The following is a 27,834-nucleotide window of genomic DNA, read 5'->3' as shown; positions in this document are numbered from 1 at the left end:
CATGAGGTCATAACCACACATTTTTCAGCTTCTGGAAAAAGCATGTGTCATCATGCTTTCTAAATTCCTAAGAAACCCTTCACCATCTTTTCTGCTTCATTTCATATTGAAACATATTTCCTATTCCACAGTGGTGAGCAAAGAGGGGGAAGTGATAACCAAACACTCTCACACACCCTTTCTGGGAGGTGAGAACTGCCTTTTCTTTCATTTCTCTGCTTTCTTTCTCTCTATTATTCCAAGATAAAGTTCACAGAACACAACAGTGCTGTGCTAAGGCCTCCAGTAGCTTCTACAGAAACCACTAGAATATCTGCTCCTGTATCTCCTAAAACCCACCCCAAATTCCTTCTTATGCCAAGTCTTTGTGCTCTTCCCTTCCAGTCAAATCACATGCTCAAAGTGGCACAGATAAAGAGGAGCTAACATTGTGTGGGCAAAGCCTCTTCTGCAAACCCACCACTTCACCTTGTCTACATCATCTTCTGCTCCCGCTACTCCAGCAGCCAGTCCCACACAACTCAGTGCTGTACTTGAGTTTTAATTCCCCCCAGACTAATTCTGATTCTTTCAGCATTTTAGCAGGCTAAAGGTATCCATATCCAGTTCAGACTAAGTAGAACTTAATACTCCATTTACCAGCAATAAATGTTTCATTACTGTATTTGTCTACCTGGTTTGACTTTCTTCACTATTTTTCTTGGAGCTGATGTAAAGCCTAGTTATTTTTGAGAATATCTGTAACCTAAGCCCTTTTTATTTTTAATGCTAACATTAATATTTTTGGTCTAAATATTTGAAATGCATATAGGTATATATTAGGTCTGTACAGGCAGCAGCTAGGTTCTCCTATTACCATTAAGACACTAACGTTCCACCTGGTGAAATCGAGTGGATAAGTCCTTATTAATTAGTTTATGGCAAGGAACTATTTGCTTCAGGAGTAGGGCTTTCTAAAGAGTAGATTTTTTTCTTATTTGTTGTAACTTCCCAACTATCCCTCTCTTCAGCTTTTTTAAAATTTTTTATTCCTCCAGCAACTGTAATCAGCAGACATTTATGTTCCCTCCTAATCCTCAAAACCACCAGGTGCATAAAACCCTGAAATAAATGTTCAGTCCAGACTATGAGAATACTCACCAACCATAGTCCTCTTAATTCCCCCACAGGCCACAAACACAACTCACTTCCCAAACTCCAGTAAGAAAGCACTTAGACCCATGGTGTAAAAACACAGGCAAAAGCTACAGCCAGGAGAGAGAGAACGTGGTTGACAACAAGCCCAGGCTGTTGCAAGATAAAATCAGACTTGTGCAGGAATGAATGCAAATCTTACATGTAACATCCAAAGCAGAGGTGTTCTCCTGCACACTGCAGCACGTTCACAGATGTGTGTGTTGCTCCCCTGGGCAATATGGGGCTGCATCTACAGAGCTCTACAATCAACAAAGTCAGGACCCAAGGGTGGCACCTACCAACAAGCCTGGGTCCCTCCCCACCACAAAATCCACACCTTCAGTCATATCCCTCAGCAAGGGCCCAATAACAGGCAGCATTCCCATGTAGAGGTTACCCAGTTATTTTTAAACTATGCTGGTGACCAAAAGCACAGGGTTAACTTACCTACTCCTCCTTCTCCCTTCTTTTGTCTGCCTGTTCCTGCAGTGAAATAGGCAAGCAGCCAGAACAATCTGCTGACAGATTGTACTTGACACACACCCCCACTCCAGCTAAAGAAACAACAAAAGAACACACAGAAGGACTCTAACTCCAGGATGTGACTCACTGTGGGAACACCAGGGCTCCTGCATGGAATGGAGCAGAAGTGAGCTAAGTGCAGAAGAATGAGAGTAAAAGCACAGAGGAGGGGCAGGCACTGATCTCTTCTCTCTGGTGACCAGTGACAGGATCCAAGAGACCTGTCTGAAGTTGTGCCAGGAGAGGTTTAGGTTGGATATTAGAAAAAGGCTTTTCACCCAGAGGGTGTTTGGCCACCGGAACAGGCAAGGGAGGGAGAGGACTGGGAATTGCCAGTTTTAGCAGTGGTTAACTGTTATGGAGGATCATTGTGTCCTGCAGATTATTGATTATTTACAGTCTCTAGGCCTTGCTTAGGGACAGAACTGATTTGCATTTAAGCCTACCTTGAACTATGAACAAAAGCAGCAGTTTGAAAGCAGTCCAGAGATGCTGGAACAGGTTGCCCAGAGAATGGATGCCCCATCCCTGGCAGTCTGGATGGGGCTCTGAGCAATCTGGTCTAGTGGAACGTATCCCTGCCCATGGCAGAGGGCTGGAACTGAATGATCACTGAGGCCTCCCCCAACCCAAACCACTCTATGATTCCAAATCCTCTGGTCACTTATTCCCAGCACCCAGACAGCAGCACTTCCTATGCTGTACAAGCACAGTCTTCATGTAGGCTCCGTGATCAACAGCACTGAGGAATAATCTGTCTTGGTAACTCTTTCCTTCAGTTGGGTTCGTTTTCAGCCAGATCATCTTTGCAGTTCTACTTATAGAGGATGGCACAAACTGATGCCATAGACAGCAACTGGTCTCAACCTGTGACAACACCAGCTTAAACAGATTCCAAATTACCACCTCTGTCTCTTACAAACCCTCTATCACCACCCTCAACACGGCCAATAGGTTCTCCTGAGGCTGTAAGCAGAAAGGAGTTCCAGTAAGGAAAAAAACAAAAATAAACAAACTTACACCCACTTTTTCTTTCTTCTTTTTTTTTTTTTTTTTCTATGAACACCTTTAACACCCTCAGGATCAAAGGAGTCTGTATATGCAATGCAGAGATGATCTTGGCTCTCTAAAGTCTATGGCCATTAATCACATTAAGGCAAGAAACTATCATAAATTTTTGTCACTGGGTTCATCCTGTAGTGTTAAATAGCAATGGCAAAAATATTGTTTCATTTCGGTAAAAAATATTGTTTCATTTTGGTTTTGATATGACATAACAACCTCAGCTCTTATAAAAAGCTTTTAACCAGAGGGCAGAGGTTTGATTTTTTTTTCCTCTATGAGGAATTTATAACTTCCTGTTTATTCAGGAAGATTCAAGACAGGACAACACAAGCAGGTGTCAGCTTCATAGTGCTGATAACTGAATTTTCAATTTATACTATTTTAAAAAATTTAAATAATGTATGTTTAATAATTTCTATTAGCAGCACACAAAATAATCACATTCCACAAACAAGCAGAATTTGTTACGTGTCAAGATTTTCCCACATTCGTCACAATGCCTTGCAGTGTAGTTCTCACAACACCTCTCATTGAGTTGTTTTTCTGATCAATAAAAATGTAGAAAGGAGCATATATTTGTGTGTATAGAGGAAAAAAAAATCCAGGTAATTTTAAAATAATAATAAAAAAATAAAAGCTAGCCCATACTTGTTGAACTGCCTAATGACACAAAAAGCCATATTGAGGAAAGTTTGGTTTCTATGCTGGTCACTCTCAGAAGTAGTATGAAAGAAAAATAATTTTTATCAGCCCTCAGGTTGTCAGTCTATGTTCAGCACTGGAGAGGCAACTTCTGCTGAAGTTAGGTGAAACAAGTTTTCTCAATTTAACTCAATTTTTATTAAGAAGGTAAACTGAGAAAGGAAGCAACCATTAATGCAAACATACAATGGAAATGGCAGTAAGGAATCCCTCTAAATATGCAAGAACTAGAAGGCAGTAATAGTGCATAACAAAGGGTTGATGCTCAGAACACTGAAAGTTGTGTAGCTTTCAGATGAGCCTCACTGCAGACGCAGAATGCTTCTAGGTGCTCTAGTTCACATATCCAGCTTACTTCCCATATCCCCTCTGCTTTTGGGGCAGGATCCTGACGCAGCTGAAGCAAATAGAAGTTGGCTGCCATCTGCAGTGCTACAGAACATCCCCAGAGGTGTGGCTTGCACTGTGATCCTCCTGTTGGTGTGGTATTATTTATCCACCTCCTCCACAGGGAGGACACAAAGGTCTCTCTCAGTGGGTTCCTTCACCAAACTAGGCCACAAATACCACATTGACTTTCTTTCCCCACCACGTACAATATCCAGAGTCCCAAATCTGAACAGAGTTTTGTCTTGAACCTCCAACAACTGAAGAAGCATGCTCTTGGTAGGTCTAAAATCAAAGTCCTTCCACAGCCTTGAGGCGAGGCTTGTAACTGACAAATCTGAGGTTCCGTCAGATAAAAAACTGACTTGGCCTGGCTTTGTGAAAAGCAAGAATCCCCATGTGGTGAGTAGGAATTCTGAAGACACCCAAAACTACACTGCAACTTCTGGCTTCCACAGGTCTTCTCCCCTACTCCAGACATTCAGCAACGTGAATGGGATAAATGCAGTGCTTTGAATTTGGACGGAGAAAGGATTCTGGAGGAGAAGGCTGACAAAGGATGAGGATCTTCCAACAGCATCCTGGTGTTTAGAACAGGTGTTTGCAAGGCTAGAAATTTGCATGCCAAGTACTGATCTACTTCATGTACTTGGGCAGATCAGTCTGCCTTTCATGGTCTTAATTTTCACATAGATGATAGATTATTTTACCTTGTTAAAATTAACACTAAACATTTAGACACAGTCAACACACAAATAACAGCAATAATGCAAGCTTACAAACAAAAAACATGGTGTGAACACCATTCCTATTTAGCTTAGTGAACAACAGTAAAGGGTTTGCATTCCTGATCTCCTGCTCCAACCAACCACTTTAGAATCAAAGTTTTACAGAGAAGACAACAGAACTACCTAAGTTTTTCATTAAAGGACAACATTATGATACTTGTTGCCACAATTACCCTCTCCAGTTGTCCAAGTACCATCACATCTTCCTTTGAATTGTATGTTCTTTGGAACCTGGAATCTTTTTTTTCTATATAAGTCTATATAGTAGGTGGACTGAGACATGCAGAGCAGCAGCAGCAGCACACCAACTTAGATAAAGCAAGGTAATAAAGTGTCTTGACTCACAGAAAAAGTTAGAAGAACATACCCAGTTAATCATGCCTTAGTCACACTCATTTAGAACTCTCTGCAAAAGCGCTGCAGGTGAGGTAAGAAATTGCAGCTAAGGCTTAACATGGGCAGACTCATGCAGGTGTGCAATGTTCTGGCTTCTCCACTGGTCATCCCTGCACACCTGGACCCCCAGCGCTCTCTTACAGAACTGGATCTCTCCGTAACAATTAAATAAAGCCTGCTAAAGACCTCTAGAATGGTATGAGGAGGAAATCACAGGGAGTTGCTCTGAAGGCTCAGCAGCAGAGAAGTTCCTTTTTAAACAGGGGGACACAATAGCTCCTATTTTAGGCACATTCAGGAAACTCCCAAAGCAAAAAAAAAAAAACCAAAAAACAACCCAAAACCCAAAGTCAGAAGAAATCCTTTAGACTAGAGGAATGATAAGTTCTTCATAGATTAAATCATGCTTTTTGGCACACCTAGCAATAGCAGCTCGCTCTGATGACAACAAGAAAGTTTGTATATCCATGTTCAATTTCAAGAATGAAGAAATTTTGATGTTCACAGCCCAGTGCAAGGGCTGTGTGTGTAAGGATTGTGCTCCTAAGGCACAGCGGTGGCAATTTGGATTAAGAAGGCCTTTGATTATTATTTTAACAGCAGTTAATAGTAATAATTTACTTCTACAAAAAAACCCAAACAACCAAACCCCCCTGAAAAACCAAAACAAACAAACAAAAAACCAAAGCAAAACCAGCCAACAACAAAACCCAAACCAGACAAAACCAACTTCTAAAAAAGCCCCAGACCAGCACAAAACGATTGAGAACTTTGTCCATGAGCAAAAACGAACACAGAATACAAAATAAACAGACAAAAATACTTCTACAGTAAAAAGGGATTTCCTGACTTCCTTAACACCTCCGGACACAGCGGTACGAGGAGGAGGAGGAGGCTGCCCGTGTGCTGTGGAGCTGCTTCCTTCACAGGACGGGGTAACCTCGGGGCAGGAATCGACACCCCTCGCGTGGGTACCACAAAACTCGCACCCATCCCCACCTAGGTATCCCGTTAACGCAAGTTTGAAACAAACGGGGCACAGGAACCTGCCGAGAATGGGATGGGGAGTTCCAGAACGTGCTGATGGCCGCTGTGTAATCGCAGCTATCGGTGCAGGAGGGACGCGGCTCCACAGGGCCCTGGGCAGGGAGCCACTGTCGCCGGGCTCGTGGGGGGATGGCGGCGGCTGGGGCAGCTCCCGGGGCATCCCCGGAACCTCTCCCCGCTCCCCAATCCCTGCCGTGCTCGTCCCCCCCCGCTCCCCAATCCCTGCCGTGCTCGCCCCCGCCGCTCCCCGGGAGCGCCCATCCGAACTCGCCGGGAGCGGCGGCCGAGGGTGCCCCGCTCCCGCTGCCCCGGGCACGGAGACCGGGAGGGAGAGAGGGAGGGAGAGAAGAGCGAAGGAGTCGGGAAGGGTCCCCACCGCCCTTTCGCAGCTTACCCAGGACGGACGTGAGGCACAGGAGCGGCAGCCACATCGCTGCCCGAGCGATCACTGCCCGAAGAGAAAGCAAAACCCGCCCCGCACCGCCCAGCCCGGCCCTCCCCCGGGAGCTCCCCGTGGGCACTTCTGGGAACTCGGGGAGTGGGGAAAAGGGGCTTCAGCCGCCCCCCGTGCACATCCTGTGCGGTGTGGGATGCCATGCGGGGCCTTGGAGTGCCAGGTGGGGCCACGATAGGGGCTTGTGGTTCGTGGGGCGCAGCGCCAGCAGGTGCTGGTGACAGAAGTTGTGTTGCTCTTCCATCAGGGAGGTTCATCTCTGGTAATTGAAAAGCTGAAAGGAAATCAATTTAGTGTGGAGTGGGAGCTGCGCAGGTTAGGTGAAGAGAGAATTTCAGCAAGCAGCTTGTCGCCTTAGAAAATGATCACAGAATTGTTTGGGTCAGTTCCAACCCCTCTGCCATGGGCAGGGACACCTCGGCTCCTAATACTCCCTGAAACCCGGTGTTTAACACTCCCAAAAATGTCCACTGTTCTCTTCGAGGGACACCTGGCAATGCTTCCTTTTGAGGGGTGGGCTCAAGGCTAAGCCTGGCCATGCTCTCCTGTTCCACCCAAGGTGAAGTTGTTCTCTGGGGATGGTGAGTGAAGGAAAAGAAATAGAACAAAAACCAGCTCTAACTTCTAGGGGTTTTCTTTGACACCAGCTGCTGAACAGCCCATTCACAAAACTCAAACATACTTAGATTCTGTTTCATGGATGACTGGCCTCTTGACACTACTGAGTGTTTTTGAGGAAGAAAGGGAAAATACCACAACAGTTTGGAAAACATAAGTACTCAGCAACTGTTAAAAAACTGCTACTCTGACAAATATTCCAGCGGCAGCTGTGAGTAAGCTTTCCTCTCATGGCAGTGAGTTGCTGTGAGTGGATGCTTCAACCTCCTTCCCCTGTATCCCACTCCCAGTGCTTTACCCTGGCTGAGAAGAGTCCAGGTGCAGACCCTACAGCCTCAATGCCCAGCTCTCAGCAGCTTGTCTGTCTGTCCTGGGGAACAGCAGCACAGCACAGTGCTGTGAGGGAGGCTCTCACCACAGGTTTGTCTCTCAGTCAGATCTCTCCCAGTGCACTTGGCCCCCACATTCACTGACAAGCAGCTGTGCTGGGCTGTTCACCATCTTTTTGAGAGACCTCAGCTTTGCACTTCACACAACAGAATCTGAAAAAAATTGGCAGCCATGGATATCTCTAAGCAGAGGTCCTTTTCCAGAGTAAGCACTGAAGTTATTCCAACTCAGGGATTTTTTCCCCCTTCCTTCTAGGAGTTACTGTAAGCTCCTTTTACTCTTCACTGACGGCTGCTGCATGAGGTGGAATGATGCTGCATCTTGAACTGAGCAATGCTGTCTCGTTCAGTTCTTACAAAAACAGAATAATACTGATCCTTTCTCCATAGCTGTGTTGGAACATCATGACATGCAACTCACAAAAGGAGACAGGCCCATCCCATAAATTCCTTTTACTCAGTGACAGAAACCCACACAGAGCTTTTCTATCCCTTTTCCCCTCTGTTCTTAATCTTTGACAAGCATCCAAAGGAGCTCCCTGTGCTGTGAAGGCTGCAAGTCACAGTGTTTATGCCAGAAATGTTACATGGCCACATTCCTTCAGCACTCTCATGGCAGGAGCATCTGTTCTGTGCTGCTGACTCATCCTCTTCTCAGGTAAAATGTTCTCCCAAGATGTCAGAGGCTTTGGATTGAATCTTGTTGCTGGGAGGATGTTTGCACACTACAACTTTCCTGTAGGTCATGAAATGTCTGAGGTTAGGAGAGAGAAATTTGAAGCAGTTTCACTTTGAAACAGGTTATTTTAGGGTGGAAGGAACCACGGAGGTCACCCACATGCTCTTAAGGCAGACCTATGTTCCTATTGAGCTGCTCCACGTTGTAGAAGATGATTAGGGCTTCACAGGGCAGAGAAACTGAGAGAGAAACTTGAACCTGGAGGCTGGTGCCCTCAGCTAGGTTCTTCTACTTGGTAATACATGGTAAGGATGCTTTCTCCCTTATATGTACTTATACAGGTGAAAGATCCATAAAGTACTCAAAAAAGGCTCAGATTGCTGGTTTTCCTCCTTTCCTGACAGAGTACCCAGGCAGACTTGCCCATATTTTCCCTTCCTCTGTTGCCAAGACAATCTTTAATGCATACATCCTGCTCTGCCATTGCTGAGACACACTTCTGAAAGCCAAGAGTTCAAATTACTTTTTGTTGAGATGAGAACTAATCCCGGTTCCTCTGTCAGTCCTGGGAGCAATACACAGGAGTCTACACGCTTAACATGGTTTCTACTTCACAGGCAAATGACAGAAAATACAGGAGCTCTGAGATCAAGTATTCCAGCAGTAGGGAGGATCCAGAATTTAATGAAGGTGTATTTAATGCCCTTCTTCAAGTTCAAAGGCCACAGGGAGAGGTTTTAGATAGTCATCACTTGCTTAGCTCACACTTAGCTTCCCCCAAGGTGCTGCTATGCCAACTGCATTGTTTCCAGTATCAAAAATTAGTTTTCCAGGCTAAGTGAATTTTCCTGTGATGAGATTTCCACCTGACAACAGGATATTTGCTTATGTGCTTATGTGCCTCTACTGGCTGTTGCTTTGTGAGTGGGGACTCAACACTTTCAGCTGAGTTGGGCACTTTCAGCATTTGCTTGAATGTGCAGACAGCACATTTCTGAAATTTTCTTTTTAATTAAAAGAATCTGTGCATAAAATCAAGTTTGTTTGTTTTCACTATCCTTGACATACTCAAGCAAATCACACTGTGCTTCATGGTTGTGCTCTGTAAGGGACTGTTAAACAAAATCTAAAGTGGTTTGAAAGTCTTTGCAACAGTGCTCCCATTGCCATTATAATCGCTCCCATTGGGAAGCAAGATAAGTGGAATTAAGTTTCTGAATTAATAGAACTGTAATTACTCTGTAATTAAGTTCACAAGCAATAAAAAGAAAACCCCTCAGACCAAAACAGTTGTACTAGTAAGAGCATTTTAAGCACAGAGTAACTTGAGTGGCTTTTGCTGTTTGCATAGGGAATCACACAGTGTGCTGCTATAGTAAAAAAAAAAAACCTCCAGGAATTACTAAATCTGAGAATTCAGAAAAAAATACTACTCAGGAAACAGAATTTTCAATTTCATTAAGACATTTCTTTTTAAAAAAACGCCAGTTTTGTGCATTTGCAGAATTGTCGAACACCAGGATGTTGTTTAACAGCTCTGCAAATCACAAAATAAAAACAGATCTTGCACATCTTGGCCCAAGTTTTGTTTAACTCTAGGGCTGTAATACAGGTGCCTGCTTTATATTACATGGCATTTCAAAATTTCCATAGGACTTGGAAAAGAAGGAATGGGCCCATTGGAGTGCACAGGTTTTATTTTATAATCTGAGATTTGTAAGATAAAATAAGATTAATCTGGTTCTGGGGATGGAAAGATGAAGAATGGGCTGGAAGATAGGAGATGGCAATTGGCATTGCAGCTTTCAGCCTTGGAAAATTGATTGAGTTGAAAAACACAATCACATATTTGTGAGAGGTCCTGCCTCTCTGACAATAAGCCAGCTCGATTCTGGAGGCAAGTACTTCAGGCTCAGAAGGTATCTCTGTATGTATCTCTGGGAGGATGAAGTTGGGGTGAGGCTTCAAGAGTCCTCCAGTCCAGTCAGCTGAGGCTGCCTAACTTTCAGTGCAAACTGGAGAAACTTATATCAGAAGACTTGGAAATAAAATTATTTTCTGCCTAAAACAGCCCCAAAGCCTTCAGCTGGAACAATCTGGAGTGAGGAAATTACTGCTATCACCAATAATTCTAAAGAAAAGTAATGCCTGATTGCTTTTTGAAATGTCTTTGGTCATCTTTCTGATCAGACTGAAGAAATTTCTTTATTTTGTTGTTCAACTAAGCCACGGTAGATTAGTACCTGGACAGGAACTTTACTTTGCTCGTTGCCCTTCCTGCCATTTCACCAAGGGTGAAGCTGCCTTGTCCAGCATGATGGACCACCACAGAGGATACAGGTGTGTCCTTACCTGAAAGTCCATCTCAGCCAGGAATATGGTACCTCCACATCATAATTGTTGTGTTACACGTTTGGGTGTGCACGTATGCTTCTCCATCTGTACACATCAAAGTGGTAAAGTTTTTTATTCAAAGGTCTCTTTAAAGTATTTGCACGCTTATGACGCTGGTACATTACTGAAGCCCTAAAAAATGTGGTCTGGACATGTTATGGTAATATGACCACCAGTTACATTTTCGCCTGCCTTTCCCCTCACTTTTCATGTGTAATCCACTCTTCTGCCTTATTTAGACTGTTACTGGTATCTGACCAAAAGTAGAAATACAGGAAAGGCAGCAATGCAGTAGGAAAATACGATGCAAGGCTGATATGAATCTTCCTGGCATAGACTTACTGTGCAGCCTTGTGATAAACCAGCATCCCTACTCAGCATTTGGCAGAAAGGTCTAGGTAGCAAGGATAAAGCACTGTAACTCTATCGCTTGCTGGGACTGGTTTCACTGGCTGATTTATGAAGTGAGAAGCTTCCCTTGAGGAAAGGGAGGCAGGGAGGAAAGGAAGATCAACACCTTCTTTAACCAAAAAGTCAGTGAAGCCTCTGCTTCAAATTTTGAGTAGTGGTTAAATAAGAGCAGAGGTAATTGCTCAAAATCCAAATTCGGTCATTTTCCCAAAAGTGCACAGGCTGATTGATCATTACAGAGTCAAGCTGATCATTAACCATAGCTAGTTTTCCCCTGTACAATCCTTATGCTTGTATTGGACGAACAGGAAGATGGATGAAGATCTGAAGAGAAAACTGCTGGTTGTTCTTGCTGTCCTCTTGTTGCCCAGCTCAGCACAAACAGGTAAGCAAAACATGAGCGCCTGGCAGGGGTTGAAGATCTTACAGAGAAGGATCTGAATTCAATTCTCCCTAAACAAGCTGTATGTCAAGAGGTCCTTGCAATAATCTTGTTAGGTGCTGGGGAGAAAAAGTAGTGCAAGAATGGCCCTTTCTTCTCTTATGCTTTGATTCAATCACTCTCAGTGATTTAATTCCATTAACCTGATTTACAAGAATGATTCAGGTTTACCCTGAAATGTAAGGATGCAGAAAAGGGAACACTTGGCCTCTGGCAGTGGCATCTCCTGCTTCAAAAGCACAGCAAGTGTAGTAGCTGAGAGAAAATAGACAAATGCCACACTTCCATTTCTTTCTTTAACTGTACTGTCAGCGAGGCTGCCTTAGTGATCACATCTACAGTCCCACATCACCTGCAGTTTCACTGCACTGCACCTCCTGCCTTGCCTTTACTGATGATCCCCCTCATCTTCCGTCATTTCTGACGCTCACCGTGCTGCACTGGACCCACTTTTGCTACTTAGACTGGCACAGAGCCTACATTTTTTCCAAGAAGATCTCTAAAAGTATCTCTGTCTTCCTTGTTAGTGCACAGGAAGACCGAAATAAACAACAGTAAGGGATGGTCACATCCTTCTAGGGGAATCTGAATATTGGATCTCACTCCTTTGTGCTGACCCATAGGCCACGTTTTGTCTAGCTGGTGTAAAGTATCTTCTGAGGGAAATTGGGAAGCTGGTTGTTTGATTTAAAAATATATAAATGAATAATTATTTTATCATACGTCAGATTCAAGGCTGTTTAACTTCCTCCAGTCCGGAAGGGGAAGGTGCATGTATTGTCATTGCAGCAGGATGCCACTCTGCCAGCTCTTAAAGTAACACTGCTAGTGACTCATACTGCTGAACTTTTGTGCTTGCTTTTTAAATTTGCTCAGGTGTTTTTCTAGCTACAGGTCAGATATTTATTTTTTTCTGTCTAGGTCAAAGTACCTTCCAGCAGCAACCTTTTCTTTCTCATAAAGCATTTTCATCCAGTAAATGAATCAATAGTGAAATTATCATTGACATATTTTTTCATCAGCATTCTCATATTTTATCATGAGCACTCTCATACTTACTTCTGGGTTTTTGATGCAATTGTCAGTTAGACTTGTACATTTTACTAAGCTTACCAGAATTTGAATAGAAATATCCCCATTCTGTGGTGATTACCTGTCAGCAGCCGTTTTTTTTTAAAGATCTAACAGCCACTTCATAAATGTACTTAGTGGCTGGTGTAGGTGGCCAATTTGCTAAAAAAAAAACCCAGGAAAATATCACTCACCTCCTGGTGAAACAACTCTCAGAAGTCAAAGCTGGTATTACATCCATGGTTATTTTCCCAGAGAGCTGGAATTCCATCAAAGGTCAGAAACTACTTTGTCAGTCAGGCAAAGTTTCCAGAATTGCCTTATTTTAATTTATGCTCTATACTTTCAATCTTTATTAATAGAAGTGAAATTGCTACCTTCATTTTCCTAATGAATTTGAATGAGGGGTGTTTTTTTCCCATTGCACAGACACAGACTAAAAGTGCCACTTCCCCCCTTTGCAGGGAATACGGACAGACTCTCAGGGCATCACTGCACTGACTTCCAGACAGCCAATTTCCTACGGGGCAGCAAACTGAAGGTCCAGTTTCTTCTGTTCACCTCCTCGAGCCCCAGCTGTGGAGAACTCATTTCAGCTGATGATGGCATCAAGAACTGCAGCTTCAACAGCAGCCTGGAAACCAAAATCATCATCCATGGCTTCAGGTGAGAGAAAGATGAGCACTGTGATTAAGTTTTCACTGGGAAATGAAACACTGCGAGACCATTCCCAAACACTGGCTGGCACACAACTCTCCTGCTTGTGTGACCTTCTCACCTCCCCAGCAGAGTGACTGCATGCAAAATAACTGCTAAGAACAGAGACTGGGATTCTCAGCCCCAAACTGGACCCAGGAATTTTCTGGGAGGCTGTTGGAAAATGCTGCTGACACCCCACCTTACAGCACAACTTGAAGTCCTTTAGTTTGTGACCCGATGTATTTTCTTTTGTGTGCTTCACACCCTTCGGAGCCTAAAAAAAGTTAGAAATTAGTATCAATTTCTTTCTTTCTTTCTTTCTTTCTTTCTTTCTTTCTTTCTTTCTTTCTTTCTTTCTTTCTTTCTTTCTTTCTTTCTTTCTTTCTTTCTTTCTTTCTTTCTTCCTTTCTTCCTTTCTTCCTTTCTTCCTTTCTTCCTTTCTTCCCTTCTTCCCTTTCTTCCCTTTCTTCCCTTTCTTTCTTTCTCTCTCTCTTTCTCTCTCTTTCTCTCTCTTTCTCTCTCTTTCTCTCTCTTTCTCTCTCTCTCTCTCTTTCTCTCTTTCTTTCTTTCTCTCTTTCTCTCTCTCCCTTTCTCTTCCTTTCTCTCTCTCTCTCTTTATCTCATTCTTTCTCTCTCTTTTTCTTTCTTTACTCTTTCTTCCTTTCTCTCTCTCTTTCTTTTTCTCTTTCTTCCTTTCTCTCCCTCTCTGTCTTCAGTCACATCTTTCTATCTCTTTCCTTTTTTCAACATTTTTATTTAAAAAGCCTTTTCTTTAAGATTTTTGTCCCTTTAAATTGTCTTATTGGATTTCATGCCCAATAGCCTGGATTAATGAATCATTTTGAACCCCAAGCAGACAGATTATCCTTTTGTTCTTGAAAGTGTTGGGATTGGAGCTGTTTTGGTTTTTTTAAACTGACATCATTCTGCAAGTTTCTGTGCCATTTTTCAGTCAGTGTAAATATATAATACCATTTGTTTTGAAGTGCAAAAGCCTGAATAGAAAGTGCATAGAAAACCAGGGTGAAACCCTAGCAGGTGTTGCAGGGTCTTCTCAGAAAAACAGCTGTTGCCTTCAAGAGAAATAGCACAGTCTTCACCAGCTGGCATTAGGGAAACTGGGTAGAATGGAGCCTCCTCGGTTTTCCTGGAATTCTTTGGAACAGATTATCTTTTTTTTGGTTGTCTAGAGATGAGAAAATGTAGTGGTGAAAGACCAGATGATCTGGCCAAAGACTTCCTGCTAGTGGCAGCAGAGAAGACTCCAAGTGTTCTCAGTCACTGCACTTGCTCCAGGTGGGCTCTGTGGTGACTGAATGAATCACCACAGAGAGAGTGAGATCTCAGCCTGAGCCCTGCAGATGTTATCTCATTCATTAAAATATCTGGCTCCCTCCTGAATCAGAGCATTCTGGAAAGTGTTATTACACCACCACCACCAAAAAAAAATTTCCAGGTGTGGGTGTCTGGCACCAAAAATAAATTTCAGCCTCTGTCTGGCAGCCTCCTCTGAGACATGTGAAGCTCCAGCAGCAGTGAACAGCACAGTGGCACATGCCCTGCTTGGGGAACACCTAACACCCTTGTCTCTGGTGACTCCACAGGGCTTTGGGTACCAAACCTTCCTGGATTGAAGGGCTTGTCCGAGCCATACTGCACACCAGGCAGGTGAATGTGATCGCAGTAGACTGGGTTTATGGGTCTACAGGAGCCTATCCCTCGGCAGTGGAAAATGTCACACAGCTGGCCCTCGCCATCTCACAGTTCATCAGCAAGCTCCTGGTAAGCTACTGGGCATTTCCAGTGCAGGGAGCACAGCCAGGGAGTTGCCCCCAACCTGCTGTATCCAGGAATTGGACAAGTGGATTTTTTATTCCAAATTTTTCTGTTTTCCCTCTTTCAATCCAGGCTTGAGTATGCCACCATTTTTATTCTTCCTTTTGAGTTTTGACGTTTTCTGGAAAAAATCCCAGTTGTCAGCTGCCTCTTCAGAATAAACCTAAGGCCTGCCTTGGGTTTTCTCAGATCCATAGTCACTGGACAGTCTTCTTCTTCTGCTGATAAATTTTGCCCAGGAAGCTGGAGGAAGTGAGATTTGAAGCTATATTATGTTTGCTCTGGGCTTCAGATACACTTCCCACTCTGTGGAAATACCCAGATGTGTCCCGTTCTGTTCGTGCAACGCACAGCTGAACAAGACTTCTGCAATCAGGGTGATGAATCTTTGTGTTAACAGCTACATGTAAACTCTCCATTAAATGTTTGCAGTGTTGACCAATCTGTTTAGGGCTGGGTTTGCATCTGTGGACCTGAAGAAAGGCTCTGAAAAACAGATAAGGGCAATATCCATAATTTCCTAAAGTATTTGGTTTTCCACTGTACGCTTCAAAAGCAATCCTGTATTAGGAGAGTTATAGAGCTGCTGCATGGGCTGGGACAGGGTATTTCACCTTTCTGCTACAGAAACAATAGTTTTTATTATTGTTATCCTGCAGGCCCTGGGAGTCTCAGGGACATCTATCCACATCATTGGGGTAAGCCTCGGAGCACACGTCGGGGGCCTGGTGGGACACTTCCATGGCGGTCACCTGGGACGGATAACAGGTACCATCAAACTGAGCCTGGAGTCCTCACCTCTCCTTCAAGAGAGAGTGAAAGAGGCAAGAAAGAGGAGTCATTCAGAATGGTCTTTTCATTTCATAAGGGCTCACTAGAGCCAAGCTTATGGGCTTCTTCCTAGATTCTGACAGCGCCTTTCCAACACCAGTCCCCTCCACACTGCCAAATGAACACAGCATTTGCAAAAAGGTCTTTTCACCTCTGCTACACTCTTCAAATTGGTGCCAGCTTACAAGCTGAGCACAAGCCCTCATGACTAGTGAAAGCCCACAACACTCAGAAGCTTTGCTTCCAAATTACAGCACATACCTGTGGTTCTTAGAATTAAAGCCCACAATGCAATTGCAGGGGGAGCAGCCGGAGTGAGCTGCTCTGCAGGAAAATGTGAGCTGAGAGCCAAGGGGACAGTGAGGTGGGTAGTGGCCTCACAGACAAGGGATACAGTCCTGCTGTGTTTGGGCAAGAAGAGCAGAGCAGGTCCAGTGATGGCCCAGTGGTCATCAGGCAAGTTTGTAGTGATAAGGCAAGCCTTTTAGCTTTTATTTACAGAAAGAACAGAAAGGAAGGTGTTTTTTCCTTCTCCTTTTCCTCCTTCCCTTTCCCCTCACAAATGCAGATGTGCTCATTTGTATATTGTTGATATTGCCTTCACCATAAATAATTAATGAGACTAATTCCAAAGCTGTGAAACCAGTGAGCTCCATGGCATCTGGAGCAGACCTGCCTCCTAAACTATTTTTGCCTGGGGAGTAAAAAAAAGTCTTATGGTATTATTTTTCCATCAAATGAGAACAGGATAAACCTCAGGGAAAAAAAAAAAAAAAGTATTCTGCTTCTTGGTATTGCCAAGGATACTTTTCTGTGTTCCTTTGAGTCCACAGAAGTTGCTCTAGGAGCAAGTTTTAGGCAAAAATGTAGATGATTGCTAAAGACTCAATTTTATTTGTGAGGAAAGGGCTCAGAAGTCTCTTGGGTTTAAAATTGTTAGGTAGTATGAAACTTCTGTAATTCCTGAGTTGGTTAATGCCTGGGGTGCTGAATTCACCACCTAAATGCTGATCTCCAGTGACATTTCTCAGACTGAAGTGCTGATATACATGACAGTACAACTTGGGAAGGCATTAAAAAGTTTGATTCTCTTTCACCAAAACTCCAAGAGACACTATGCACCCACTCTGTCAGAGCTATTTAAAGCTCAGTCATGGCTTTACAGCCTAGAACCTTGAGTTAAAACTCAAGGGTGTGCAGCTGAAAGGGTGTGCAGCAGCAAGGATAATGCAAGGAAGCTGTAGTGGAAGCTGGCACTGGCAGAAACTATTCTGGAGCTTAATTGCTGAGAACTAGGAATAATTTATTATTTCTGCCTAGCAGTATTTTTTAAGTTTTAGATAAAAATAACTGGTTCAGAAATAAGAAAGAGAGGGGTTGAAGAGTACTTGTTGTTGAGGTGTTTGATTTTCTTACAGCCCTGGATCCTGCAGGCCCTAAGTACACCAGAGCCAGCCCCGAGGAACGCCTGGATCCTGGGGATGCCCTCTTTGTGGAAGCCATTCATACTGATGCTGACAGTAAGCTGGCTTCCCTCTTCCTCAGCCTGGGCTTCTGTTCTCCCTGACATCATTATTGCTAAGGGGGCTGTAGGTCATTGTCCCTTTTTTGCCAGACTACCATGAATTCAAGTTCACTCTGAGGAAGTTTCTTGTTAGGAAAGGCTTTGATGACCAATTCATACCCCAGAGCACTTCAAACAACCAAAAGGCGGAGATTGCTACGGCAGAGTGAGTTTACGAAGAACCAGCTCAGCATGACTTTTATTGCCTGAAGGGAATTTATGGGTCAGGTTTCAATTTGGTTTTTTCCCACCTGATGTAAGAAAAGTGCCACGAGAGTGCTGTCTGAAAGTAACAGAGTCAATCCAACAGCTGGTGCTACAGCAGAGTAACTTCTCTAAAGCACTGAGGATCTACATAGGCAGAACATGTGCTAAAGAATAATGTGGTGCCTTTGAGTCACACCTTTTGCCTGGAGACCACAAAAACCTTTACCAACACAACTCCCAATTATCCTTCATAATCCCAAATTAAGGCTGTGGTCAGTTTAGTTCTCCTTTACATAGAATCAAGAACTAGGGCTGCTGAGGTGATGGTTAAGACACAGTTTCCAGTCATTTTGATGGCAGGGCCTGGAGCATTTTCTTCTCCATGTATCAAACCTGCACATGTAGAAGCAGGAAATCTGGCCTTGATGTCTCCAGCATTAGGGCTGGCTCCAGTACTACTAATGCTCAACCAATTATTGGGACCTGTCATCACCATGTAGGGTAAAGCCTAAGGAAGAGCCAAGCCTGAGAATGAAGTGGAATTTCACCTCCTTTCAGATTTCGGGATCCGGATTCCTGTAGGCCACATCGATTATTTTGTCAATGGAGGCAAAGATCAGCCAGGATGCCCCCGATTCATCTCTGCAGGTAAGAGCACTCTCTGACCAAGCAAAGAGCTCTCATGGCTATTTAGCAGCCTGTGAAAATGCTGTTTGACAAATAGCTCTTGCTACAGCCAAGGCAGTCAGCAAAGCGAGACAAACATGTTCACAGCCCACATCTCTTCTCAGCAGTACAAGAAGCAGGTGAAATTAAAATCACATACAGACCAAGTGTTTTGGCAGCACCACCATCAAGAGATGCGATTTTGGTGATGTTTCTCTGTGACACAAAACCCTAGCTTCAGCAGAGATGACACATTGCTAGAAAAAGCTCTTAGGTAGCACTAAAAAAAGCTGCCTTTTGTTTTCATGCTGGTAGTCGTGTCTACTTAGAATGTTCCTTCACTCCCAGTTCCTTGGGAATGAGCAAAAAGCCTGAAGCCAACAGGAACACTCATGGCTGCTTGTCTCTGGTTAATTTTTTTCCTTGCAGGCTATAACTTCCTGATCTGTGATCACATGCGGGCTGTGCATCTCTACATCAGTGCCTTGAACCATCCCTGTCCCATCATGGGGTTCCCCTGTGCAAGTCATCAAGATTTTCTAAATGGTCATTGCCTGAACTGTGCAGAACCCTTCCTGTCCTCCTGTCCCAGAATAGGTACAGTACCAGCATGAGACCTTCCTGGAGCAGATGACAATACATTCCTGATGGTGTCAGTGCAGAGCACAGGATGCAGTCCACATTTCTCTCAGCAGGATTTGCTTTGGATCTCTTTGGGAAGAGTGAGAAGCTGTTTCATTTTCAGGTTTCTACAGACACATTTTAAAAGCTCATATATTGCACGAAGTAGAACAGTAAAATCTTGAACATTTCTTATCTTTAAACATTTCCTAGGGCCCAGATATGTGTTAAAAGAGAGTTTCCAGAATTGCCTGCCAGAATCAGTAGGCAATCAGCTCAAAAAAATGTCTTGCTTAGAGAAGCAGCTGGAAATTTTAGTTCAAGCCTGAAGTCTCATTCTTCTGCACCATCCAGTGTTACTGAGTCACCTCCTTTTCATAAATTTCTGCCATGGTCACTCCAAAGATGATGGGGTCCAGTCCAGATGATGACCAGTCTTTGGACTGGAGAGGGTAATCGGCTTCTGAAAATGAGCTGTGGCATGAGGAAAGGAAGTGTCTTCTGCTGCTATTTGCAGTATGGTGCCAGAGGAACATAAAGAGAGGCTTTTTTTGGTATAGGTTCTCTCAGATCAGCCATTTCTCACCAAACCATTTTGCCAGCTATTCAATAATGTAGGCCATGAGTTCTGGTAGTTTGCTCATTTGACCAAGGAATTCCATTTCCCTTGTGTTTGCACTGTCATTTACATCTGCACTAAGTTACCTGACTTGGCAGTCTTTAGTCTTGCTCATTTTGCACAGATGCAACTGATAGCACAGTTTGTTAGCAAAGGAATGAAAAGAAAGCCACCAAGAGGTTCTCTGGTGATGATTACCTGGGGTAGCCAGAGGAGACTTTCTGAGGGAATGTTCACCTTTCAAACAGACACCACAAACTTGTACTTGCTCTGATTTGCACTGGTATAAGAAAGGGACCAAGACAGGGGAATCAGGAAAGGAGGTGACTGATTATATTTCTGTTTTGTCATTCATGGCTTTCCCTGCACTGACTTCATTTCCTTTCACAGGTCTGCTGGAGCAGGCAGGTGTCAACATGAGCAGGCTGCCTCAGGAAGTGAAAGTTTTTTTAATGACCAGTCCTTCAGCCCCATTCTGTGGTAAGTAGCATGAGAGAAAAATGAGCCAGAAGGGTGCTGGCCTCTGAGGAGCCCGGATAGTTCCAGCACATCAGAGTTCCAGTACCCATCAGAGTCAGCTGCTGTGGGCCATGGGGTCTGACATACCACTGAAGAGCAATAACCCTGCACATCCCTTCCATAAAGCCCTTTCCAACAGATTTGTTAGTGTGGGCACAGCCCTGATCTAACACAGCCACGTGGTTTCAGGGCTGAGGTAAAAAGGATGGAAAATACCTGTTTGTTCACACTGGGCTGTACAGACATGACCCCATGCCTCACATAGCACAGAGACTTGATTCTTTCTTATGTCTGTTTAACCTTTTCTGCTGGTGGGGCCAGGGAATGAGTGCTAGAGCCCCTCTTTTGTCATGGGTAGGTACTACAGATAGTACATGTCCTCACACCCGCATTCTTTGCTTCTTGCTCAGTCCACCACAGCCTGGTTGAGTTCCACTTGCAGAAGAAAAGGAACAGAGTGACCAGCATTGAGATCAGTTTCAGCAGCAACAGCACCAAGGACACAGCAAAGATCACCATGTGAGTGACACTGCATGCTTCTGGCCTATTCTTTCTCAGCTCCATGAGTAAGGATGTTTATCCTAGTCCAGGAAAAGCACAACAACAGTGTATTTCCCTTAGTGATGAACCACACCCTTGCTTCTTGAGTCCCTCCACATTTTCCTTAAATGCCCTCAAGAATCAGGCATGTGCTATCACTACTCAGTAACCCTAACTGGGTCCATGTCTTTCCCAAGTGCACAAAGCAGTAGGAACACTCTTGGAGCCCCAGGTTTGCATATTTCAGTGTGGCTATGCTGGTTCCTTTTCCACACCATACTCTGACCTGGTGCCACTTCAAACTGCAATCACTGTCAGTCACTAGCCCTGCTCTGGCAGACAGGGGTGGCTTACAGCAAGACCCCAATCCACCAGAGGCTCCAGACAGGTGGACTTGGTGGCTTAGACATTTCTCTTGATGCCCAAGAGGACAGCAGTTGGAAAGAGGAGACAAGTGCACCTCAGCACAGTCAGGAACGTAGCTTGTTGCCTCTGCAGGAATGCAGAAATGCTCTCACTCCCATTGCAGGCAAAACCAAGGGGCAGGGGACCAGGATCCACTGTGGAGACAGGAAGATGTGTCTTGAAAGCACCACCTTCCACCAGACTGTGTCTGAATTACAGAATCAGACTCTGCAGCTCTTGTCACCAGGGGATCTCCCCACCACAAGAAGTTCCCCAGAGCCTTCCTCACTTCCTACTCCTTGCCCACAGCTCTGGACTGGGATGCAGCTAGCACATGCTGCTGGCTTCCTCAGGAAGCAGGAAAGCAGCCTGCTAAAGTGTCCCAGCCAGCTCCCCTGGGATCACAGGACTTCCAGCGCTGGCTCCCACACAGTTCTTACTGCTAAGCCAAACTATGTGACCTGGAGCTAATTGTGTTTCTGATTCAGTCGTGGGCACCAGGAGGTAGCGGGGAGAAATGGGGAAGGGGAAGCCACACTCTAGGTACTCTCCAGAGTGACACAGATGCTTGGTCACAGATTTCCAGCCTGGCAGCACAATTTGGGTTTGTACACCAGCCTGGTGGAGCTCAGTCTGTTCGACTCCTCCTGTTTTGGAAGCCAAATCTGCCTTTTCTGCAGATGCAGGAAGGAAGAAGTAGTAATAGCCAGGTCAGACCAGGACCCCTGCAGCGCTTCCATTGGCAGCTGTCGGACACTGGGTTTGGTGGGAGCCCAGCAGGAGGCATGTGAGCACTGGAGGGAAAGGCTGCCCAGGGAAGTGAGCCAGGCAGGCAATCCCGGGGCTTTGCTGTACCCTCTGGTTTTAATGAGACAGTGGAGTTAGAGCAGGGAAACCTATCCAGAGATGCCCTGTGGGGGAGAACAGCAGCTGTGTTTCTTTTAAATGCCTTTCTTAGAAGCACAAGGCTCAACTGAAAAATTTGCTTACAGCAATAAACCTACAGATTTGAGAGTACAAAATTGGAGATATCCCTTTTATTTCCCACTAGTAGCAAAGGGCAAATTTCCTTGCTCTAGGCAAAGCTCAGCCTTCCAGTGCAGTCAAGCTCAGAGTATCATATGGGCATCTAAACATAGATCCTCACATCACAGTTCAGACACTGATCGATCAGTGACTTATCTCAGATGATCTGTCATGTAAATCATCCTGCAGTTTCCCAGAAGCGCAGAGGGACTTACTTGGGAGTGTTCAGCTAGTCTCAGACCTTCAGCAAAGGACTCACATGGTTGTGTCTTGCCTCACACTGCCCTTCTTGTCTCCTCTCCCACATATCCATTCCACTCTCACTCCTCCCCACATGTTGCTCAGAATGCCCCAAGAGACAGGTCCCCAAGCTTCAGTAGCTGACATGGGCCTGATGAGTGAGGAGTTTGCTACACAGGACACTTCCCAGCTGCACTCCTGTGTGCTTACACATCACATGGCATCATCTCCCATATCCAAGAAAACATACCTCTGAAGCCAGCCAAGTCTCCTAAATCCATCCAAAGGTTGTGCAGGATGGGACCCAGCGTCAGTCACAGGAGTGGCTCTTTCAGCATGGTTAACTGTACTGAGTTCCTCTGTCCATGGACAATGTGCCATAGAGAGATGGCCTCCATTTGCTATCCATTATTAACTTTCATAAACACAATTTTGCCATGTTTCTTATTTTTAGCAGCTTCAAGCCAGACACAGACACACAAAACGCAGCAACTACTGCTGCAGTCTAAGGGAGAGATTGGCTGTGCTGCTGTGAGCTGGCTGCTGCGAGTGCTGCTGTCAGCCTGTGCCTGAGAGTTACTTTGGTTAGCAGAATTGTAAGCTCTTCCTGATCCTTTTGTCACCTCTCCCCTTTCCCTGCCATCATATTTCTGATCAGACAGTCACCCAGGCAGTTGTGGGACTTTGCCAAGCCAGCTGCACATATATCATTCCTCACAAGCACAAGGCAATCAATGATCTCCGTGCTCTAGGAGCTGCCACGTAGACCAAGTGTAAGGCCCACTGGATGGACTCCATAGAAGAGACTTAAAATACCTGGGCAGCACAGATCTGTGGGACACAACTCACTGGGCTCTGGTCATTGGCTCATCACCAAACCTCTGTCATTTCTCAGTTCACGTTGCCTGGGTAAGAGCATAGGGACAGACAAAGGTCCCTCTATCCAAGCATCCCACCTTTGACATGATCAAAAGCAAGTAGCTAGAGAAGAATATAAAAAAAAATCTCTGTGTAAGTGTGTAGCAATACTTCCCCAAAGAGTTTCCCTGTGTCTACTTACATCTCAGGGACTTTCAGAGCCAAAGAGATCTTTATCCTTACTAGCTTTTGTATTCCACAAACCTGTCCAGTCCCCCTCCCTTGACTTGTACAGTCTTGTAAACTTCCTGGCATTCACAACATCCCAAAGCAAGGATTTTTACTGCTTGAAAGGAGTGGTACTCTGCGTGCTGTGCATTTTTTTGATCCTGCCACCTCTTAGCTTTCTTTGAGGATCCCAGTTTGTGTACTGGAAGAAATGATCCACAACTGATCCCCATCCATGCCATTCACCATTTCATAGATGTTGACTTATCTACTACTTACCTTTCTGTGGCAAGCTGAGCAGTGTTTCAATCCTTATGCAACAGTAAAAAGAATTGGTGATGGAAGGAAATATATTTATACAGAAATATTCCTGAATACAGAGATAAAACATGGAGAGACAGCCTGGAAGACGCTCATGTAATGCCTTGTTTTGACAGATGAGTCTGAGTCTTCTCACTCCATTTTATTATATGAGGGCTTCCCAATAATACTGCAGATTCCTCCAGTGTTTCCATGGATCTGCACATGGACTGTATCTGCAGGTTGACTGAACACCTCCCTCAATCTCTCATCCTGCCTTGCAGACCCAAGGACCAGGAGACAGGCAAACATCTGCTGGCCCACCGAGTTCCCCTCTGCCAGATAAACAGTGTGACCCTGAGGTATATCCCCAAGAATCGTTTTTGGAGCAAGGATGAGCCATCTGTTGTTGGCAAGTTCTGTGTAGCACCACTGCCTCTCAACAGCAGGTAAGCATCAGGAATGTCATAAAGGGATGTGCTGGGCCTATGGATGCAGCCTGTGGTTTGAAGTAATGCCTTTTTCCACCTATTTAGGGAAAAACACATAAAGAGGTCTTTCCCATCACCCCTGTGTCCCTATGTAACTCACTTTGTATTTGTGAAAGAGAAAAGCTACAAAGGTAGTTCTCTAGGAGTTTTCTAAAATTCATCCCCCAGGATAAAAGTGTAGTGCCATGGAAGGAAAAGGGCTGCAACTCCCATCACCTTGAAGACACTTACGTCACAAATCACAGCAAAAGCTTGTACTAACTAAAATTTATTCCTTTGTCCTTGCTTGCCCTCTCCATCTTCCCCTGTCTACAATGGGTCCCCATCTAAAACATGACCGGTGAACATTTTTCAGGATGAGACAACGGAAGACCAATAATATATTTCTGTGTTTTATACAGCAAGGTTTATAAAGCACTAAGGCTGTAGACAACCATTTTGTCATTTTCTAGGTCAGACATGGTAGAGTATATACCTTCAGCCATAGTTACCTTTCCTGGAGTAAAAGCAGCCAAGTCCTTCTCATCCTGAGAGAGATAATTGTCTTCTCCATAATGCAATATTCTTGGCAGGAGTTTTGCAGATCCAAAGTTATTGCAGGCAGGAAAAAACAACTGAGTCTATAGTGACACCTTAAACTGTCCATCCACATTGCTTCTGAAATGCTGGCTCAAGGCTGAAGCAAGCTAGTGGATACTTCAAAGAAGGTTCAAATTCTACTTTAATGGACAGTAGGGAAGCTGAAGTTCTAGGCAGTAAAAATGTATCCAGCAGGCCCAGATAGGAGAAGAAAAAAGGCATTCCTATATAAATACTAGGTACTCCCTTGAGTATAAGGACTTTTCCTTACTAGCATGTTTTGCACTCCAGAGTTGGATATGTTTTTATCACTTATGAATGGGACAGCAAGACACATTGCCTGAAAGAGGTTCTAACCTGCACTCCTGGAAGCACTGGACTTATCTTAGATAGAGATAGAAAGCTGTAGAGTTGCACAGGCTCACAGCTGTGCTCCTGTCACTGTACTGGGAGCACTCAGAGCAACAGTGGTGCTGCTGAGATCAAGGGAAAGGTGAAGGACACGAGCCCATACACACCCTTCCAGCCAGGGCACAGCGGCCCATTCACTATCCCTTGCAAAGCCAGCCTGACTTCTCTGTGCTCTTCCCACAGCAGGACAAGGTCGTGTCTTCCCTGGATCCTCACCCTCCCCAGCAAAACAGACATCTCGTATGACCTGCCCACCGCTTGTGCCTAGCTCTGCCTTCAGGATACACAGAACCAGAAAGAAATCCTAAATCTATCGCTGCTCTCTGCTCCCAGATGATACTTTCAGCATAAAACTGGATGGGTTTTTTACTCCCTGCACTAGGGGCAAGATGTCAAGGAAAAGAAGTGCATGGCAGATTGACAAATACAAGCTTAACTGGTTACAGCAAAATCTTTCAGTTGAAAGGCTGGATTGACATTTTTGTCTCCCAGGTTCTGTACCCAGCTCACAAATTGAGACAGGAAAGGCATTTAATCTCAAGGTTTGAATCTGTATTAAAGTAGGAGTGGAAAATATCACTCTTTTTGTAGTGGTATTTGTATTAGTATAATTCATTAGTGTATTAGTGTTTTATATTAAACTGTCCTGAAATCTTCATATTAAAGGTGAGAGGTATTCTTTTTCCTCAGCAAGGGGAAACAGTGTGGTCCAAGTTTGGAAGGAAGGAGTCATTCTTAATCAGACCTCCAATGGGAAACTCACTAGACTCATCTACAAGATGCTTTCAGAGGGAGACCCTATTGATTTTACAGCACATAATTCTCTCTGAAACTCACATGAAGTGAAGCAGACACCAGGAGCAGCACAGAGCTGTCACATCCAATTTTGCACTGCTTTCACCATCTGCCCAGAATAGAAGGTAGTAGGAGAATGGAGCACTGTAGCCACAGGGCCACCTAACACGAAACAGACCCAGAAACTCAGCACAGCTGTTCAGACCAGAAAAAGTAGTTGAAGTCTGGAAATAATTGGTGAAAGATTACAGTGGGATGCCTGACCACAGAAACAACACACCCACACCTATTCCACACCATGATACATATGCAAATTAAAGAGTTGACAAGTCTTTCATCATTTCTGCCCACAAATCACATCTTCTGTTGGCCATTTTCCCTGGTTCCCTGCAGTGGCCTCATTGAGTGACAGAAAAGTGTACCAGGAATTCCATGCTCAGGAGTGAGGTACATACTAAGAGCATTTTTGCCATGAAGAATTGTCTCAAATCATTTGCCATGAACTGTCACTCCTGCTCCACTAGACAGTGTCACAGCAGGATTAGCTCCTGCTTTCAGTTCACATCCAAGATTTGGGGCCCAAGACTGTTTGGAAGGACAGCTAACAAACACCATCTCCAACACACACTTGGGAGGGGGATAGAGCTGGACTCTGACAACCTGAGAGAGATCCATGTTAGTTGGCATCATGATTGAAGAGTTTCCCAGGAGCTTCTTGTTGAAGACTGGAATATAAACTCAACAGACACCAGTGAAGGGCAGTGTGTAATTCAGCCCAGCCTGGTTCACTGCTTCAGGCAGGTGTATAAAGTTCCTCGACAGATGGACCCAGTCCCACTGCAAATTTCAGTTCCTTAGCAGAAGAGACCCCAGCAGCTCTCATGTCAGTCTGCTGCAGACATTTCCAAGATGTGAAAGGCAGTGAGGTCAGGCTGAAGCACCAATGTATTGACAGAGCATGAAAACAATCATGAGCAGGATGATTTCCAGGCCTAGGCTAGCCCCATTCTCCTGCTCTGCTGTGGGAGCAAAGGTGAGCAATGCAAGGAGCTGTGTACATCACAAATCCCACATACTCACCACTCCAGAGGCCCTCAGTGAGAGTGCTTGATCCCAAGGGCACAGGTTTTGCCCAGCTGAGACTTGCAAGACAGGCTAAACCAGATGCTGGGCCACAGCCCCTGTGTGAATAGAGCAGAGCAGGGCAGGGCAGGGCAGGGCAGGTGGGGCTGCCTCCATCAGCCCAGGGCTGATACAAAGCCAGCCCCACAGGCAGGATGGCTGTGTCCGAGCAAGTCTGTGCCAAGAGGCACTGAAGGACACCCTTCCCTGTGTTGATGGAAGGACCAACATTCCTTGCTCTTTCCCTGAATACCTGCCCTGGAGAGGCTCCTACTCCCATTCCCAACTTGCGTGCACCAGGCTCTGTGAGACAGAGGATTCCTCCACAGGTACTTCCAATTCCCTGACCGAGGAAATGGCTGGGAAAGCTCATGAGACAAATCCTGTTGCAGCTGAACTTGGAAGAAGCCTTCCATCTCTACATTATTTTCATTAAGGCATTGTACTTCCTACCGATGGCTGCTCTCTTCACAGATGTTTTGTATCCATTCCTTCCTTCATTCACTCTTTGTGCACCCTGAGGTCACGCCCCCTTGAGCGCACGAATAAAAGGGCTCTTGCCTACATCTGTTCCAACTCTCAATTTCTTCCCTTTTTTATTTCAATAATCAATGCAAACAACCAACCAGAAGTCTTTTTTCACCAGCTTCTTTAAGAAGCTGTGTTTGTCATTAATGAGAAATCCTAACTCCTGGAAAAGTAATTTCTGGTCTTACTAGTGAGATGCATTATCATC

At 44.7% G+C, this 27,834-nt stretch overlaps 2 protein-coding genes across 3 annotated transcripts in view; one reads left to right on the top strand and one right to left on the bottom strand.

The window, feature by feature from the left end:
- CD58 (CD58 molecule) overlaps positions 1 to 6,580 on the bottom strand; it is a 23,438-nt gene extending 16,858 nt beyond the window's left edge. For both annotated transcript variants that reach the window (XM_058836518.1, XM_058836526.1), the window contains exon 1: positions 6,478 to 6,580. In XM_058836518.1, the coding sequence (XP_058692501.1) occupies positions 6,478 to 6,514 (37 nt within the window). In that variant the 5' untranslated portion in view covers positions 6,515 to 6,580. The remainder of the gene's footprint in view (positions 1 to 6,477) is intronic.
- PLA1A (phospholipase A1 member A) lies at positions 5,948 to 27,834 on the top strand. The gene is made up of 12 exons (XM_058836486.1): positions 5,948 to 6,003; positions 11,337 to 11,413; positions 13,006 to 13,207; positions 14,845 to 15,022; positions 15,736 to 15,844; positions 17,326 to 17,427; positions 18,237 to 18,326; positions 18,774 to 18,941; positions 19,975 to 20,064; positions 20,514 to 20,622; positions 23,985 to 24,149; positions 25,365 to 27,834. Exons 2-12 carry the CDS (start codon positions 11,341 to 11,343, stop codon positions 25,447 to 25,449), a joined length of 1,371 nt encoding a protein of 456 aa, XP_058692469.1. The 5' UTR covers positions 5,948 to 6,003; positions 11,337 to 11,340; the 3' UTR covers positions 25,450 to 27,834.

This window comes from Poecile atricapillus, chromosome 1 (assembly GCF_030490865.1).
Source record: "Poecile atricapillus isolate bPoeAtr1 chromosome 1, bPoeAtr1.hap1, whole genome shotgun sequence".
In the NCBI taxonomy this organism is placed as follows: Eukaryota; Metazoa; Chordata; class Aves; order Passeriformes; family Paridae; genus Poecile; species Poecile atricapillus.
Note: the sequence above shows the minus strand (reverse complement) of the source record. Positions and strands in the feature narration are given on the sequence as shown.

Coding starts and splice junctions, on each gene's coding strand:
- PLA1A (XM_058836486.1), top strand. CDS start 11,341: ATGGATGAAGATCTGAAGAGAAAACTGCTGGTTGTTCTTGCTGTCCTC. Junction 18,942..19,974: donor GTCCTCCTGTCCCAGAATAG/GTACAGTACCAG, acceptor TTCCTTTCACAG/GTCTGCTGGAGCAGGCAGGT. Junction 20,065..20,513: donor TCCTTCAGCCCCATTCTGTG/GTAAGTAGCATG, acceptor CTTCTTGCTCAG/TCCACCACAGCCTGGTTGAG.